The sequence below is a fragment of the Astyanax mexicanus genome, unplaced genomic scaffold (genome assembly GCF_023375975.1).
Source record: "Astyanax mexicanus isolate ESR-SI-001 unplaced genomic scaffold, AstMex3_surface scaffold_37, whole genome shotgun sequence".
NCBI lineage: Eukaryota > Metazoa > Chordata > Actinopteri > Characiformes > Acestrorhamphidae > Astyanax > Astyanax mexicanus.
In genome coordinates this window covers 2,158,157-2,175,184 of record NW_026040047.1, presented here as the reverse complement: position 1 = coordinate 2,175,184, position 17,028 = coordinate 2,158,157, and the positions used below count along the sequence as shown (strand labels likewise).

At 38.8% G+C, this 17,028-nt stretch overlaps 1 protein-coding gene across 1 annotated transcript; it reads right to left on the bottom strand.

Annotated features, from left to right (window-relative positions):
* Window positions 1–5,537: 5,537 nt before the first annotated feature.
* LOC103030238 (uncharacterized) lies at window positions 5,538–10,259 on the bottom strand. The gene is made up of 6 exons (XM_049473366.1): window positions 10,231–10,259; window positions 9,998–10,142; window positions 8,801–8,898; window positions 7,995–8,145; window positions 7,560–7,686; window positions 5,538–6,076 (listed from the first exon to the last, which is right to left on the bottom strand). Exons 1-6 carry the CDS (start codon window positions 10,257–10,259, stop codon window positions 5,772–5,774), a joined length of 855 nt encoding a protein of 284 aa, XP_049329323.1. The 3' UTR covers window positions 5,538–5,771.
* Window positions 10,260–17,028: the final 6,769 nt, after the last annotated feature.

Below are 17,028 nucleotides of genomic sequence, written 5' to 3'. Positions count from 1 at the left end.
GAAAGGGTACTCATCAGTGTTATAGTTAGATATCTAACCCTGCAGAGACAGAGATTTTAGTGCTGCTGATGGAAAGGGTACTCATCAGTGTTATAGTTAGATATCTAACCCTGCAGAGACAGAGCTTTTAGTGCTGCTGATGGAAAGGGTACTCATCAGTGTTATAGTTAGATATCTAACCCTGCAGAGACAGAGCTTTTAGTCCTGCTGATGGAAATTTGAAGCTGTGTTTATGTTCGTTATTATATGTGAGTAAGTTATTTCTTTCTTTCATTGCTTGTAAGGTTATTTTTATGTACTGTTTTTACGTTTTTGTTTCGTGTGTCCAATGATACAAGGCACAAAACACATAATACAAATATGCAGATAAACTCATTTAAATATCATTTTTTGTAATCAGCGATATTTAAGATATTTATGGTATTTTAGTAAAGATCATGTTGGAATAAACCCTGTAATATTGTTAATATAACAAACATCAGCTGTTTGGGTGGTTTTCTCAGTAATCTGAATCCCACTGTAATCTGGCAACACTGGTGGCTCATCTGTTGCTTAGTAGCGAGACCCGCAAACCATTTTGGGACACATTCAGCTCGCTTAGTAAGCAGCGAAGTTTACTATAAATCATGATGCATTATGGGAGTTTTTAGTGCCCTCAAAATCACATTCGAATCCCCCCTTATGATTCGGACACTCAAAGAAAAATGACTGACATACTCAATAGTGCCCTAACTAGTAAATAGGGAGCCCTGGTGTCATTCAGTAAACACAACGACTCATAATTGAAAACACCTGTTGCAAATGATTTGACCACACCTATATAAGTCAGTTTGCTGAAGGTTCCAAACAAAAATGGATGATCAAGGCAGAAGAAGAGGAGTTCGTGTCAGAGGAGGGAGAGGAGCAGGGCAAGGAGGGAGAGGAGAAGGAGGGAGAGGAGAAGGAGGGAGAGGAGAAGGAGGGCCAGCAAGACTACGCATTTTAATTTCAGATGAAAGGAGAGCAACAGTCATTGACCATGTCATTGTCCACGGCATGACAATGACCGAAGCTGGACAACGAGTCCAACCTAACCTCAGCAGATTCTCAGAGGCCACCATTGTTCGGGCCTTCAGAGAACACAACAGGTACTGTATGTACTAGGCTTTTAGTCACTACACTAGATGTTTACAGTATGCAGTACTATAGTGGAGTGCACCTACATACATAAGTTCAATCATATGGAGTCAAATTGGGGTCTTTAATGCTGACGAGAAAATAAAACTATTGTGAAAAAAAATCTCCACGAATTGCAAAAAAAATCTAATATTGCAAACAAAGAAGAGAACATAAATTATTTTTTTTCACTTGTGATATTTTTATAATGAATCTTTTGCAACACCATTTTTTCTTTGCGTTTTGCGTCCCTCTTTTATTTTTGCAATACGTTCCCTCCTTTGCGTTCCTCGGTTTTGTTTGCGAGTCTTTTTTGACCCCTTTTTGACGTGTGGGGTGTGGAGAGAGGAAAGGGGGAGTGGCCACAGTGAAAAGGCGGGTTATTGAAGGTTCACGTCATCAGCTGGAGCCTCTGCCGCGCAGCCCGCCAACTCGACCGGTCGTCATGACGGACGCTAACCAGGCCGAACAACAGGTATTTATAGTTTATAAATTGAAGCTTATAATTTTTTTTTTTACCTAATTACTGAATTATATAATACTGTTGTCTTCGTTGTTATATTAAGCTGTGTTTGTAGCCAGTTAGCTAGGACAAAAAACAGTACAATAACGTCTAGCCTGTAGTCGGCTAGCTAGTGTGCTCCAACGTACAACCAAACGATTTCCTGGGCAGGTCGTGCTGGGGTTGCATCCCCTAAATTCACATTTTTAATTTATAAATCAGATTAACTCTACTTTAATCTAACTCAACCAGCGGTCATGTTAGAGTCTGCAAGCAGCCACCGTCATACACACGGATGGAGCTAATGTAGGATAGCTGGTTAGCTACCTAGCTAACACCCCTGCTCTCTGTCTCTCAGCGTCTCTCTCCCTCTGTTAGCGTTTCTCTCGCGCTCTCTCTCTCTCTCAGCGTCTCCCTCTCTCTGTTAGCGTTCTCTCTCTCTGTTAGCGTCTCTCTCCCTCTCCCTCTCTGTTAGCGTCTGCGTCTCCCTCTCTCTGTAAGTGTCTCTCTCTCTCCGTTAACGTTTCTCTCTCTCTCTCTCTCTCTCTCTCGGTTAGCGTTCTCTCTTCTTACCCCCCCACCCTTTGTTAATAATCTGTATAGGGTAACTACATAAGAACACACATTAAAATTGAAGATCTTTATTTTATAACTACGTACAAGTAAATCTGTCATTACTGTATTCTCACTATATATACAGTATTCTGTATTTTCTCTCTCTCTCTCTCTCTCTCTCTATATATATATATATATATATATATATATATATATATATATATATATATATATATATATATATATATAATTAGTAAGGCAATTAATAGCCTTTCTCTTTTTTAGGTCTCTGTGGCTGTTTCTGATCCTGCTCTACTGGAAAGGATGATTATGCAAAGGCTGCTTCATAAATTGTAAAATTTTTTAGATCGTCAGCCCTTAGATCTGGACTACTTACTGTTTGTGTGCAACCACGAACTTCTCTTTCTTACCTCTGTATCTGCCCAGATTTCAATACCTGAAGTGCTTTGTGCACTGACAACCTTGAAATCTGTTGTTGAGATGCATGTGCCACATAATGGTACACCATCCATTTCTGTAGGCATGGAATATGGAGAACGAGGATGCCCTCGCTTTATCATCTCCAGAGAACATCTTGAAAGATTAGTGAAAATGCATTTACCAATACCTTGCATTGCCCATCTCTTCTGTGTCTCAACAAAGACCATCAAAAGGAAACTCCAAGAATATGGGATTTCACTCACATATAGCATGTTATCAGATGATCAGTTGGACAACCTTGTTAGATCAGTGAAGGCTGAAAGTCCAAACATCGGACACAGAATGATGAAGGGAAGGCTGCAAGCATTGGGTCATCGTGTGCAATGGAGAAGGGTGTGGGATTCCATGCATCGTGTGGACTCTGCTGGAGTGCTTTTGAGAATGACACAGCTGAGGTGTGTCGTAAGGAGGACATACTCAGTCCGTGGCCCCCTCCATCTTGTCCACATTGACACAAATCACAAGCTTATCAGGTATGAAGAATTGTTAGCTTCTTAGCTAGGACAACCCCCCCCCCCCCCCCCCAAACCCCACCAGGAGTAAAATGTTTTTTTTTTTTTTCTGTGAAAATGGTAATTTATTAAATTGTTCTCTTTCATCAGATATGGCATGGTGATCTTCGGTGGCATTGATGGCTACTCAAGAAAGGTCATTTCTTTTTTTTTTTTATTAGTTGTGAAATGCTGCAAGTATAACTGCAATAAGGAATATTTAGGCCGGTCACAATCCTTTATCATTGTCTTAAATTTGCCATGTCTGCAATGTCCAAATGTTCATTTTGTATTTGTTTCTACACTTTTCCATCAACACAATGGTGTTGATGTAAATATATTAATATAAGAATTAGGGTGAAATAAGTGGATATGATTAAAATAATTTATCATACTATTAGGCAATAACAGTAGCAGGCCTACTAACAAGTTCTGTAAATGTGTATTAGGTCATGTACCTAGGTGCTGCAACAAACAACAAGGCATGCACTGCTCTTGGTTTCTTTCTGCAATCTGTGGAGAGACATGGTGTTCCACTAAGGCAAGATGCATTTAATTCAGAAATTAAATTAATCATAATTTAATGTCCTAAAAAAAAGTAAAACTTTTTTTATATATATATTTTTATTATATCTAGGGTCAGAGGGGACCAAGGCGTAGAGAATGTAGACATTGCAAGGTGCATGTTCTCTGTCCGTGGCTGTGGTAGGGGAAGTTACATGTCTGGCAAAAGTGTGCATAACCAAAGGTAAGCAACATTATTTCAGTAGAAATGACTTCTTTAGTTCCCTGTATAAGCTGATTGTTTAAATAATTACTTTTTTCCTCAATTACAATTCAACAGGTTCCAGGTAAGCTTATGATTTAATTATTAATTTTAGATTTAGTTTTTTAGTTCCTCCCTCACCTTGAGCAGTGTAGATAGTATAGTATCTATTTAATTAAGAATTTTCATTGAAGCTTTTTGAGAACTGGGTCTCTTCTTGTTTTTGTAAAATATTTTAACATTCGAAGTTTGCAGTGATGCTTGAATTGTTTGCACGTTTTCCCCCCCAGAATAGAACGGCTGTGGCGTGATATCTGGATGTCAGTCACAAATATCTTTTATGATGTTTTGCATACCCTTGAAGAGGACGGTTTACTGGATCCATCCAACAGCTTGCACTTGTTCTGTGCTCAGTATGTGTTCTTGCCAAGACTTCAGGCCAGCCTTGATGCCTTTACAAATGGTTGGAATAATCATCCCATCCGCACAGAAGGGAATTCATCCCCAAACCAGATGTGGGAACTGGGATTCCTTAGTAGTCCTGTACCTCCCCCAGAAAATATGCAGTATATGCAAGGCCTTGATCTTGACAACACTACTACTACACTCCCTGAAGAGTTGTCCGGGGGGATTGTTGTTCCACCTGTTGAATGCCCACTTACTGAGGAACAGAAGGCAGAACTTGAAAGAGCCATACCACCGACAGCACCTTCACAGCAGCATGGACGGGATATTTACTTGGTGGTACTATATTATGTTATACATCGTTAAATTTGTAATAATTTGAACGTTGTTATAATAAATAAATGAATGCAAACAAAAAAATAAATGCAAATTTAAAGCATGTCTTATTTTCAGCAGGAGGTATAAGTTTCAGATTTGTGCAAATGTGCAGTTAACATGAATGTTGCATGAATGAAATTTTTCAATAAAGCATACTGTTACGCCCTCGCCAGGTTTCCCTCTGTTTCCCCGGTGTTTCCACTGTTATTTTCCATTACGTGTGTCTAATTTGTAACTCCGCCCCTTTCCAGGTGTTCTGTGTTTCATGTTGCTATAAATAGTCTCCCTTTGTTAATGTTTGCTGTCGGTCTTTGCACCTTCCCGTGTTGTCTGTCTCGCTTAGTTATTGTTATCCCTCGTTTCTTGGTTTTTGCATTTATACGCCCTTGTTTATTTCTTGTTAGTTGTGTTCACGTTTATTTTCTAGTCACGTTTAGTTCCTGTTTGTTTCTTTGTTTATTTTGTATATATTTATGTAGTTACCCCTGTATATATCCCTAGCCGTGTTTTGTTATATTCTGTTTATCGTTATTCCTTGTTTGTTTATGTACATATTTATTTTCGTCATTCCCCTATTTGTTTATTTGTTTGTTTATTATTTATTAAAGTTATGTCTTACCCGCTTAAACGTCCGCCTCCCTTCTGCTCACTCGTTACACATACAGGTTTTAAAACTTGCTATTTTTTTATTTCATGAAAATATTCAGATAACCACAACAAGTTTAAACAGTTTTGTCTTAAAATGCTTTTTGTAAACATACAAACTGATTAAAAAGGTATGTTGGCATGTAAATTAATAATTACTTATAAAAGCGAGACTGATTCAATACACTCACTCTAAATGGAAAAAGGGAAATGGGCAGGTCCAGAGTTGAGAACTGCAGGTACAAAAGACAATTGTTTTTCAACCAGTTAACACTGAGGTGATTTTATAACAACATTTGTGCAATTCTGGTCCTGAAGAGCTGGAAACCAGTGGTTATTTGTGATTTAATCCAAGAAAGGCATTTATTCCCCTTTAAACTCTGTGGAATCCATGGTCAGCCTGAATAGCCTGTACCATGACTGTTTTAAATGTGTCATAGCTGGTCATATGTACAGTAGGAAATGTAATAGTTTTAGCACATGCACTTACAACAGGGAAGCATATTTTGTGTTCTGGCATTCGCTGTGTACATTCATGGTCAAATATAAGTGTTATTTGGAAATCGTGTAGTTCAGAGGCAAGAAGTGGCTTGTGTGCCTGACCAGTAAGCCACTGCATAACAAAGGGCACAGTTACAGGGGAAAGGTCTGCTTCAGGCTGCTCTTCATGGACATCACCTACAACACAAGTGATCTTATTTAATATTTTGGGTCTTGTTTTTTTTTTTTTTTTTAACTATTTGCATTTTACTAAACAGTGGTTCAAATATATTTATCACATTTCTACTGAACAAAACAAATATTTAAATAGTTGTGCTTCACATGAAAATGCAGTTTATGTACTGACCTGCAGCTAGTGCTGGACAATATGGCCAAAATTTATATCACGATATATTCCTTAAATTTCAGTCGATATAAATACTTTGAAGGCCTCAGAAAACTGCTAAGAATCCCTGCAATCCCTGCAGCACTACGAATTTAAATTATTATGTAACTGTGTATTTGCACTTTTTGTATGGCTGGCATCAGATACCCTCATTATATGCACATCTATCTATCTATCTACCTATCTATCTATCTATCTATCTATCTATCTATCTATCTATCGATCTATCTATCGGAAATCTGTACCTACTACTGTCTGAAAATTTAATTTAAGCCTTTGAAACCTTTCACAAAAAACTTTAATAATTTAGAAATAAAAGTAGTCAAAATAAATCAATGCTCAATATTATTTGCATATAGCAAAATAATAACATGACATCCCTGTCAAACATAAGCCTATATAACTATTACCAATAAAAATAACTTTAAATTAAAACAGAGGCAGAGCTTCTTATTCTCTGTGAACAAATTTAACAGATTAAAACAAAATTGTTTCAACTAGGATAAAGAATACAATAAGCCTTTATATACGTAAAAGCAACAAGATTTTCCCGTCAAATAAACAAACCTACAGGCTCTATCAACTATGAATAACTTAGTTACAACATAATCTATTAAAGTGCTTCAGTCAGTATAAGAAAAATATTGTATGTAGTGAAGATGCTTGAAGTGGTGGAACAGATTAGATGTATTAACATTACCGCTGCTGGTCGGCTGCACTCTCCGGCACAATTTGCAGCAAAGCGGCAAGGAAGCGGACCCGCGGCCGAGCGAGCGGGCTCACTGCCGAGCGAGCGGACTCACGGCCGAGCGAGCGGACTCACGGCCGAGCGAGCGGGCTCACTGCCGAGCGAGCGGACCCGCGGCCGGCCTCGAGGACCCGCGGCCGAGCGAGCGGACTTGCGGCCGGCCTCGAGGATCCGGGGCCGACCGAACCGAGTCTACCGTAGCCTTGGATCCGCTCGTCCCGGCTCCGTTTGGCTCCAGCGCGAGACATTTTTGCTGCGTAGCGAAGCGGACCAGAGCCTAGCCATTTTAACCTAGCCTTGCCTAGCCTAGCCTATTTGGCTACGTGCCTGTGTGGTTACGTCATCACGCACTGACGTAGCCCAGCTACGGGGGCTGAATGTGTTGAGCTCTGCGGCGAGCTGACGCCAGTAAAACACGCCTGTCCGTGATTCTAATACATATCGATATACCACAAAACTGATATCACCGTTATTGAAACATTTCTTATCGCGATAAATACCGATATCGAATTATTGTCCAGGCCTACCTGCAGTTTCAATTTCTTGAAGAAAATCTTGAAAGAAATTGATGAGGGCACTCTCTCTGGCTTCTCTGATTGTCCCCTTCTCAGACATTTCCGGGAGTATATTCTGGATGATGAAATCTGCATCAGTCTGAAAGGCATATGCAAATATGTTTAGGTCAGGTAGGCCCCACTGTGTTAACTGATACACAATAAACCATCAGGCATTTTCCCCCTTATTATTGTAAAAGGCTACATATGAACAAACTTTGACAGCACATTATTGAAAATATATTTCATTAAAAAGGAAAACATATTTCTGTACCAAGATTATACATTTTTATATTATGATTCAAATAAACAAGGCAATTGTTGTAAAATAAATAATTTTTAAAATTTGATAATTGATAAGCTACATTTGGAAACTAAATTTGATTAGTGATTAGTTTTATACTAAACCTTTTCATCATCAGTGAAACCAGGGACAAAGAAACGCTGGCAGAGTTCGGCATGTGCCTCCAGGACCTCCACAAAATTGTAAGTCTGCAGACCTTTGCGGACTTGCTTCAGCATTGGCATCAAATGCAAAGTTGCATGCAGCACTATGGATCTTTGAGGCAAAAACAAACATGCACCATACACAGTCATTGCAGAAAATTAGCATCACCTTGTTGCATACTTTGTTATCCTCCTTTCACTCTGTTCTTCAACAGCCAGAACCACCAGAGAGCAGGTATTATTTGGGTGGTCGGCCATTATTATCAGCACAGAAAACTGACATGATGGTGGTGTATGAGGTGTTCATGGGTGTTGTGCTGGTACAAGTTGATCAGATGCAGCAGTGCTGCTGGGGTTTTAAAACACTGTTCATTCCACCTTTTAGATGTAAAGTCAGGGACAGAAGCTCCAAATCTGTTGCTGTAAAATGTGTGTTTGTAGTCCTTTATCAGTGATTACAAGATGCAAGATCCACTTATATCAGCACAACACCAACACACAACCACAGTCTCTCAGTGAAGTTGAAAAATGTAAATCCTGCCATAACAGAAACTAACTTTTAGTTGTACTTGGATTCATTTCAGCTGTTATACAACATGATAACATTACATTTGACAAGCGTTTTTATCCAAAGCAACTTACAAATAATGATGGTTAAAGTGTGTATTATGTGTTGAATGGATTGTTTTGCTGGTATAACCAGAAGTTTATTCATGGCATCTAAAATTGTTATTTTACATGGCTTTCCCTGTAGAGATATTTTATACCTTGTGATGGCATCTCTGTTCTCCTTGGTGATAGCCCCAGTAAAACCGCAGTCAATTATAGCATTGCTCCAAGGAGATAGGTCACTTGCTTCTTCAACCTTACATTAAAGAATTTATGCACGACAGTTAGTTAACATAGGCATATAAAAAAAAAAAATCCTACATTTGTGTAAATATATGTGTGTGTGTGTGTGTGTGTGTGTGTGTACGTACGCACACACGCACACACACAGTCATCTCAAAAAATTAGAATATCTTTGAAAAGTTACTTTATTTCAGTAATTCAGTTCAAAATGTGAAACTTATATTATATAGATGTATTACACACAGAGTGATCTATTTTAAGTGTTTATTTCTTTTATTGTTGATGATTATGGTTTACAGCCAATGAAAACCCAAAAATCAGTGTATCAGAAAATTAGAATATTATTTAAGATCAATTGATACTTTTGGCAGAGTGGGCAGTGTGCCAAGTCCTGCTGGAAAATGAAATCCCCATCTCTATAAAAGTTGTTTTCAGCAGAGGGAAGCTGTAAGATATGAAGTGCTGTAAGATTTTGTGGAAAAACAAAACTGCACTGACTTTAGACTTGATAATAAAACACAGTGGATCAACACCAGCAGATGACAGACATGTCTCTCCAAACCATCACTGATCATCAGTAAATTTTACATATCATTTATAAATCAAGGGAGCAGAGTCTGGAGGAAGAGTGGAGAGACACACAGTCCAAACTGCTCGAGGTCTAGTGTGAAGTTTCAACCAATCAGTGATGGGTTGAAGAGTCATGTCTGTCATCTGCTGGTGTTGATCCACTGTGTTTTATTATCAAGTCTAAAATCAGTGCAGTTTTGTTTTCCCACTAAATCTTACAGCACTTCATGCTTCCCTCTGCTGACAGCTTTTATGGAGATGCAGATTTCATTTTCCAGCAGGACACTGCCAAAAGTATCAATTGGTCTTATACAATATTCTAATTTTCTGAGACACTGATTTTTGGGTTTTTCATTGGCTGTAAGCCAGAATAATCAACAATAAAAGAAATACACACTTAAACACTTAAAATAGATCATTCTGTGTGTAATACATCTATATAATATAAGTTTCACATTTTGAACTGAATTACTGAAATGAAGTAAGTTTTCAAAAGATATTCTAATTTTTTGAGATGACCATGTATATAAAGCATTACTTGCCTGTTTAATCAAATTGTAATCATCTTTTGAAAGTTTTGATTCATCCAACTCCCCTGTTGAAATGACATCATAGCACCACTTCCTCAAGAAGCATGGGGAAGGTCCACCCTGAGCCAAGCTGACTGAAAACACCTCCCCTGCAACCCTGAAATAAAATAAAAAGAAAACATTACATTTTGCAAGTATGACATTAGACAAACAAAAAATACAATTAAAACAGAAATTATGCTGACCTAAAGAATCCTTTATCCATATCATTCATGGAGTACACAGGACTCTTTCCATTTCTTCCCCCTCTATGTTCAAAAAGTTGTTCCTCTATGCCAGTGACCAGATCTACAACAAAATACCAAACAAATTGGTGCTGTTTTGAACCACAGTGAAAGGAAACTGCCAAGTAAGACACTGGTAACTTACTGGTAAGAAATTCCTTCCTAATGGCACCAGTGTCAACACCTGCTTCTCCTATAAAACTAACTTTTAAACGGTTAGCAGGGGCTCGTGCTCTGCTCTGCTCCCTACTACTCTGGTTTGCTGCTGAAAGCTTGCTTTAATCTTCAGCTTCTACACTTTTCTCTGTTTTCTTCTCTTTTACTCTCTTCACTCTTACTAATCCACTTTTAGTCTGCTTCCTCTTTGCTCTACACACCTATTAATCCACTCTCAGTCTACTTTTATAGACTTTTTCCTCAGGTTTGCTGGATTAGCTGTTTGCTGCTGCAGTTTGTTTGTGTAAGTTTCTAATTTCAACTGAAACAAGGTGAGTGCTTTTTTCTCCATGGCTTCTGCTCAGGTTTACACCTGTTTAGAGTGTGGCATGTATAGCTTAGATCCCTTATCCACCGATACTGGTAACAATAGTGGTATTTGTACTAAGTGTGAGATAGTTAGCACCTTGGTGGATAAGGTGAATAAGTTAGAGCTGCACGTCCGGGGTTTAATAAGGGATAGACAGCAGGATTCACTGTTAGCAGCCCCGGGTGTCTCAGGGAGAGTTAGTACCCCCTCGACTCCGGCCTTAGAGCCCTCACAGCGGGGCGAATGGGTAACGTCTCGGCGGCATAGTCGAAAGGCTAAGGCTAATGCTACAGCAAAGGCCACAGCCAGCCCACCTAAACACCACGCTCCCCCAGTTCACGTGTCAAACAGGTTTGCCCCGCTCAGTGAAGCGCCAACTGAGGAACCTGTTAAAGGTACTCTGGTGATAGGAGACTCTATCGTCCGACACGTGAAATTAGCTACTGCTTTAGGGGCACCAGCGGCAACAGTTACTTGTTTACCGGGAGCCAGAGCACCGGACATTAGTGGCAACCTTAGGTTAGGGAATAGGAGATATTCGAGGGTAGTAATTCATGTAGGGGCCAATGATATTCGTCTGCGGCAGTCTGAAGTAACTAAGGCTAATATTAAAGAGGTGATTAAACAGGCCCAGACGCTGTCCGAGGAGGTAATCTGCTCTGGCCCCATCCCAATGAGGCGTGGTGATGAAGCTTACAGCAGGCTTTCTTCGCTGAACCGCTGGATGTCCAAGTGGTGTGCAGAAAATCATGTGGGCTTTATAGATAACTGGCTACACTTTGAGGGCAAGCCTGGTCTTTTAGGTAGGGATGGTGTCCACCCCACGCGGGAGGGTGCTGCCTTACTTTCATGCAGCATAGCTCATAGTCTTTTAGTTAGTCGGCAGAGTAGTATTAGAAGCTGCTGACAATCCAGAGCCGGGACCAGGCCGCAGACAGAGAGGCTTAACCGACCGTCTGCGAGCTGCAAAGAGACGTTACCTAGATACCAATGTATTCAGACTGTGTCTGTCCCCCGAGTCAAACAAAAACATCAAAAAACTAAAACAGTAAATCTAAATAACTTAACTTATATTAAACAATCGCATCCAGACTGTAGCACTAACATTTCAAGCCTAAAGATTGGTTTACTTAATATTAGATCTCTAAATTCAAAAGCAGTTCTGGTGAATGAAATGATAACTGATCAGAAATTCGATGTTCTGTGTCTGACAGAAACCTGGATTAGGCCAAATGAATATGTAGCATTAAATGAAGCCACCCCTGCAGGCTATAATTATATACACAATCCGAGATTGTCCGGTAGAGGAGGTGGGGTCTGCATACTTTTCCAAAGTACCTTAGTTAGCAATCAGAAACACTATGAAAATTTTACTTCTTTTGAGCTTCTTTACACCAGTATAATTAATCCAGTTATCTTTAATTAACATCTACAGACCACCAGGGCCCTATTTCGAATTTTTAAAAGAATTTAGTGATTTTGTCACAGATTTAGCAGTAAGTAATGATAAAGTGATTATAGTTGGAGACTTCAACATTCATTTAGAAAAGTTGGATGATCCATTAAAAACACATTCACATCGATTTTAGACTCAGTTAGTATTATTCAAAATATAACAGGACCTACTCATTACTGTAATCATACTCTGGATTTAGTTTTGACCCTGGGTGTGAGCATAGATAACCCGAATATTCGTTCTCAAACCTCCGCAATTTCAGATCATTACCTTATTTCATTTAAATTACATCTCAGTCATAATATACGTACATCCCCTAGCTACTCTGTAAAACGTTCAATTACGCCTTTTACAGCCCAACAATTTACAGATAAGCTTCCAGACTTATCAACTCTAATGTACTCTCCTATAGACCCAGTAGAACTAGACAAACTAACCGAAGGTTTAGAAAATACCTTTCGCTCTACCTTAGATGTTGTAGCTCCCCTTAAACACAAAATAGAGAGACAGAAAAAGCTCGCACCGTGGTACAATGATCAAACTCGTACCTTAAAGCAGTTAGTACCAAATTTAGAGCGTAAATATCGATCAACTAAACTGGAAGTGTTTCACTCTGCGTGGAAAGACAGTCTTGTTAAATATAGAAAAGAACTAAATAAAGCCCGCTCAGCGTATCTGGCCTCACAGATCGAGATAAATAAAAATAATCCTAGAGTTCTCTTTAGTGTTATTTCCAAATTAACTAAAAACCAGGCAGGTACTGAACCTCAGATTCCAGCCATTTACACCAGCAACGATTTTATGGACTTCTTCAATAGTAAAATTGAAAACATTCGGGATAAAATTAAACAGATAAATATTACATCCTCTCTGTCATCTGGTCTGGCTGATCTAGAACAAAACCCTGTTACTGAAGTTAGGTTGGAAGTCTTTAACCCACTTCCACAGCTAGAACTAGAGAAAATGATCTCCTCTTCAAACAGCACAACCTGCACACTTGATGCTGTTCCCACAAAATTATTAAAACAGGTACTGCCAGATATAATTAAACCTCTGTTAATGATAGTAAACTCATCGCTCGCCCTGGGCCATGTACCCAAAGCCTTTAAAACAGCTGTAATTAAACCTCTGATCAAGAAACCAAATCTTGATCCTAGTGTACTGTCTAACTATAGACCTATTTCAAACTTACCGTTTATTTCTAAGATTTTAGAAAAAGCTGTAGCCCAACAACTTTGCTCTTACCTGCAAAGAAACCAGATCTATGAAAAATTTCAATCTGGATTTAGGCCTTATCATAGCACTGAGACAGCTTTAGTTAGAATAACAAACGATCTACTTATAGCCGCCGACCAAGGCTGTGTTTCCCTACTCGTACTTCTGGATCTGAGCGCAGCCTTTGATACAATAGATCATACTCTCCTTTTAGAAAGACTAGAGAACATGGTCGGTGTAACCGGAACTGCCTTAGCATGGTTTAAATCGTACTTAACCGATCGCTATCAGTTTGTGAGGATAAATGATATGTCTTCCAGTTATACTAAGATAAGATATGGAATTCCACAAGGCTCTATATTAGGACCGTTATTATTTACATTATATATGCTCCCACTGGGCAAAGTTATTAGAAAATATGTAAATTTTCACTGTTATGCGGATGACACGCAGCTCTTCATATCAGCCAAACCTGATGACAGAGTGAGATTAAAGAAAATCGAGGATTGTGTAGAAGATGTAAAATCATGGATGTCGCACAACTTCCTCCTATTAAATAGTGATAAAACAGAAGTTCTCCTATTAGGCCCCAAAGCTGCTAGAAATAAATTATCAGACTTAATGCTAAATCTGGCGACTTCTCAGCCACCCCTGGTTCAGCAGCTAAAAACCTTGGAGTTATCATAGATTCAGATCTAGCATTCGATAAACACATATCTAATGTTACTAGAACAGCTTTTCTACACCTCCGTAATATTGCCAAGCTAAGAAATGCCCTATCACTGCATGACGCAGAAAAATTAGTACATGCCTTTATTACCTCAAGGCTAGATTATTGTAATGCGCTACTGTCTGGATGTTCCGGCAGTAACTTAAATAAAGTTCAGCTAGTTCAGAATGCTGCAGCCAGGGTCCTTACTAAAACTAGAAAATTTGACCATATTAGTCCAGTACTATCAGCACTGCACTGGCTTCCAGTCAAATTCCGCATAGACTATAAAATTCTCCTGTTAACGTATAAAGCCCTACACGGACTCGCTCCTGAGTATTTACAAGACCTCATCTCCTGTTATGAACCACCGCGATTACTCAGATCTCAGGGTGCTGGTTTATTAGTAGTTCCTAAAATTCAGAGGAGCTCTGCAGGAGGAAGAGCTTTCTCTTATAAAGCGCCTCAACTCTGGAATAATCTCCCCGAATATGTTCGGGACTCAGACACAGTCTCAATCTTTAAGTCTAGACTGAAAACTTACTTGTTTAGTTTAGCTTTTGGTAATTAATGTTTTTCCCTTTAGATAAGGCTGCAGATTCAGGGGTTCATGGACAGAGGGAATTGTGGGTAAACTGAGATGCTGGTGCTGTTGTTCTCCCACTGCACACGGTCACTCAGGTTTGTGGACGGTGGAATGGGTGGATGCCAGTGTTTCAGGGAGCCTCCATGTCTATGTTACCTTCTGGCTCTCTGCCTTTAGTTAGGCTTTTATTCAGATCTGCCGGAGTCATTAGATAATCACACTCTGATAATGTTTTATATTCTCTGTTTTACATAAATCCAGTCAAAACTAATTCCATCTCTCTGCCTTCCTCCGAGTTACTGACTGCCCACCTGTCTGACCCGATACCGAGGGATGTTGGACCCTCAGGCTCTCATGTCCTCTGTCTGGCCAGACTGGAAGTTTCTGAAGTCAGCTCTTCTCCATCCACCACCACAGATCAGCTGCTCATCATCCATCTTACTCTATAAGCTTTTTAAAATTAATTTAAAAGCTGTTTGACCAGTGGTAGGATGGTCCCCCCTTTAATGTGAGTCTTGGTCCTCCCAAGGTTTCTTCCTCCTCCTGCAGCTCTGAGGGAGTTTTTCACTGGGGGTTCTGTATTCTGTATTTTCTATGTTTAATGTTTTGCCTGATTCTTTGTCCTGTAATCATGTTTCTGTAAAGCTGCTTTGTGCCAACACCTGTTGTAAAAAGCGCTATTCAAATAAATTTGATTTGATTTGATACACTCTTATTTTAGTTATCACAGTCCTGTTCTCACATGTTCATGGTTGCAATTTGCCTGATGACAAAAGCACTGAAATTACAAATTCAGATTTTTTTGGAAAGCTTCTACTGCCATTTATTCAATACATGAATTCTTTTTACAACTAATGTCTGCACCATGTTACTGGGCATGCATTATCGGTGTCAGTGGGGCCCAGTACAGCCTTATTTGCCAGGGAGGCCAGAATGGATCTGTCGTGTGGTAAAAATCCTTACGGAACTGGCAGCACTGAGTATGTATTATCGGTGGCAGCGGGGCTTAGTATGGCCTTAGTCCCCAAGGAGGTCAAAAGGCAATATGGATTTTTTGGAAATTGTTTTCATTGCCACTTCAACTGGAGCAAATCTGGATTCTTTTCATACCTGGACACAATGATGCACTGATGGTTCCAATTATTAGAAAAAAATTGTTTTACACTCCCTTCTGCAATTTAACCAGGACAGAATATGTCTTCAAAAAAAAAATCCTGTTGTTTCATTTCATACTTTATCAATGCTGAAGGTAAAAAATCAGTTCTGTAAATAGTTCTATGCATTTTTCCAAAATTCATTCAAAAAAAATCTTGCATTTTCCAAGGCCAAATTAAAAAGTTATCAGTTCTGTAAATAGTTCTATGCATTTTTCCTAAATTAATGTAAAAAATATTGCGTTTTGTAAATAGTTCTATACAATGATTTTATTTTGTCTGCGTGCCTACATGTTTGTATTGTTTGTCAGTTTACACTAACCGTCTCCTTGTTGTGTCATACTAACATCCCACTCTTGGCCAGTACCTTGACGTGGTGAGTGGGTTTAAATCATGTGTTAGTCATCACATTAACACATGAAACTGCTAGATAATTTATTTTTCCTCCAGGTGCAAGAGGTAAACTAGAACAGCCAGGTGTTTAATTCAGTATGAGATGTTTTTTTTTTTTTTTAATTCATGGCTGAATAATTCTAATAGATAATTATTTGAGACAAAAGCTGTAGATGAGTCAAAGACGTGACGCCGACTGAACTTTTTGCCTATTAATAAACATTAAAATGAATAAAATTATAACATGTATGTTACACCTTCCTTATATATGCCCACCCTTACTTCTTTAAACGTGTTTAAAGGCTATTGGCCATTTTCTGCCATCTGAAGTGTGAAAACATCATCTGACAACTGGTTTTAAATCAAATTAAAATAATTTAAATCCTTACCCTATTTGGCATAATTTTAAACTTGTTTTCCATTTAATGTTCTGAAACATTTGTACACACATTTCAATCATAATAAACAAACAAATTTTTGAAAATCATCTCAAAGAAGACATTGCATCAGCCAGCCTCATGGTGAGGGGCTTGCAGGTGAGTAGTCACTCTCAGTTTTACAAATCAATTCTTTTTAAAACTGCTGCAGTGTATACGTCACATTATGATATCATGTGGGGCGACCAACCTAAAACTGTAAATAATAAGTTTTATATGCAAATCTTTATTTTTAATGTAAATGTGTCAGTGATATGTGGTGAGAAGTAGCTAGCTTGGGTTC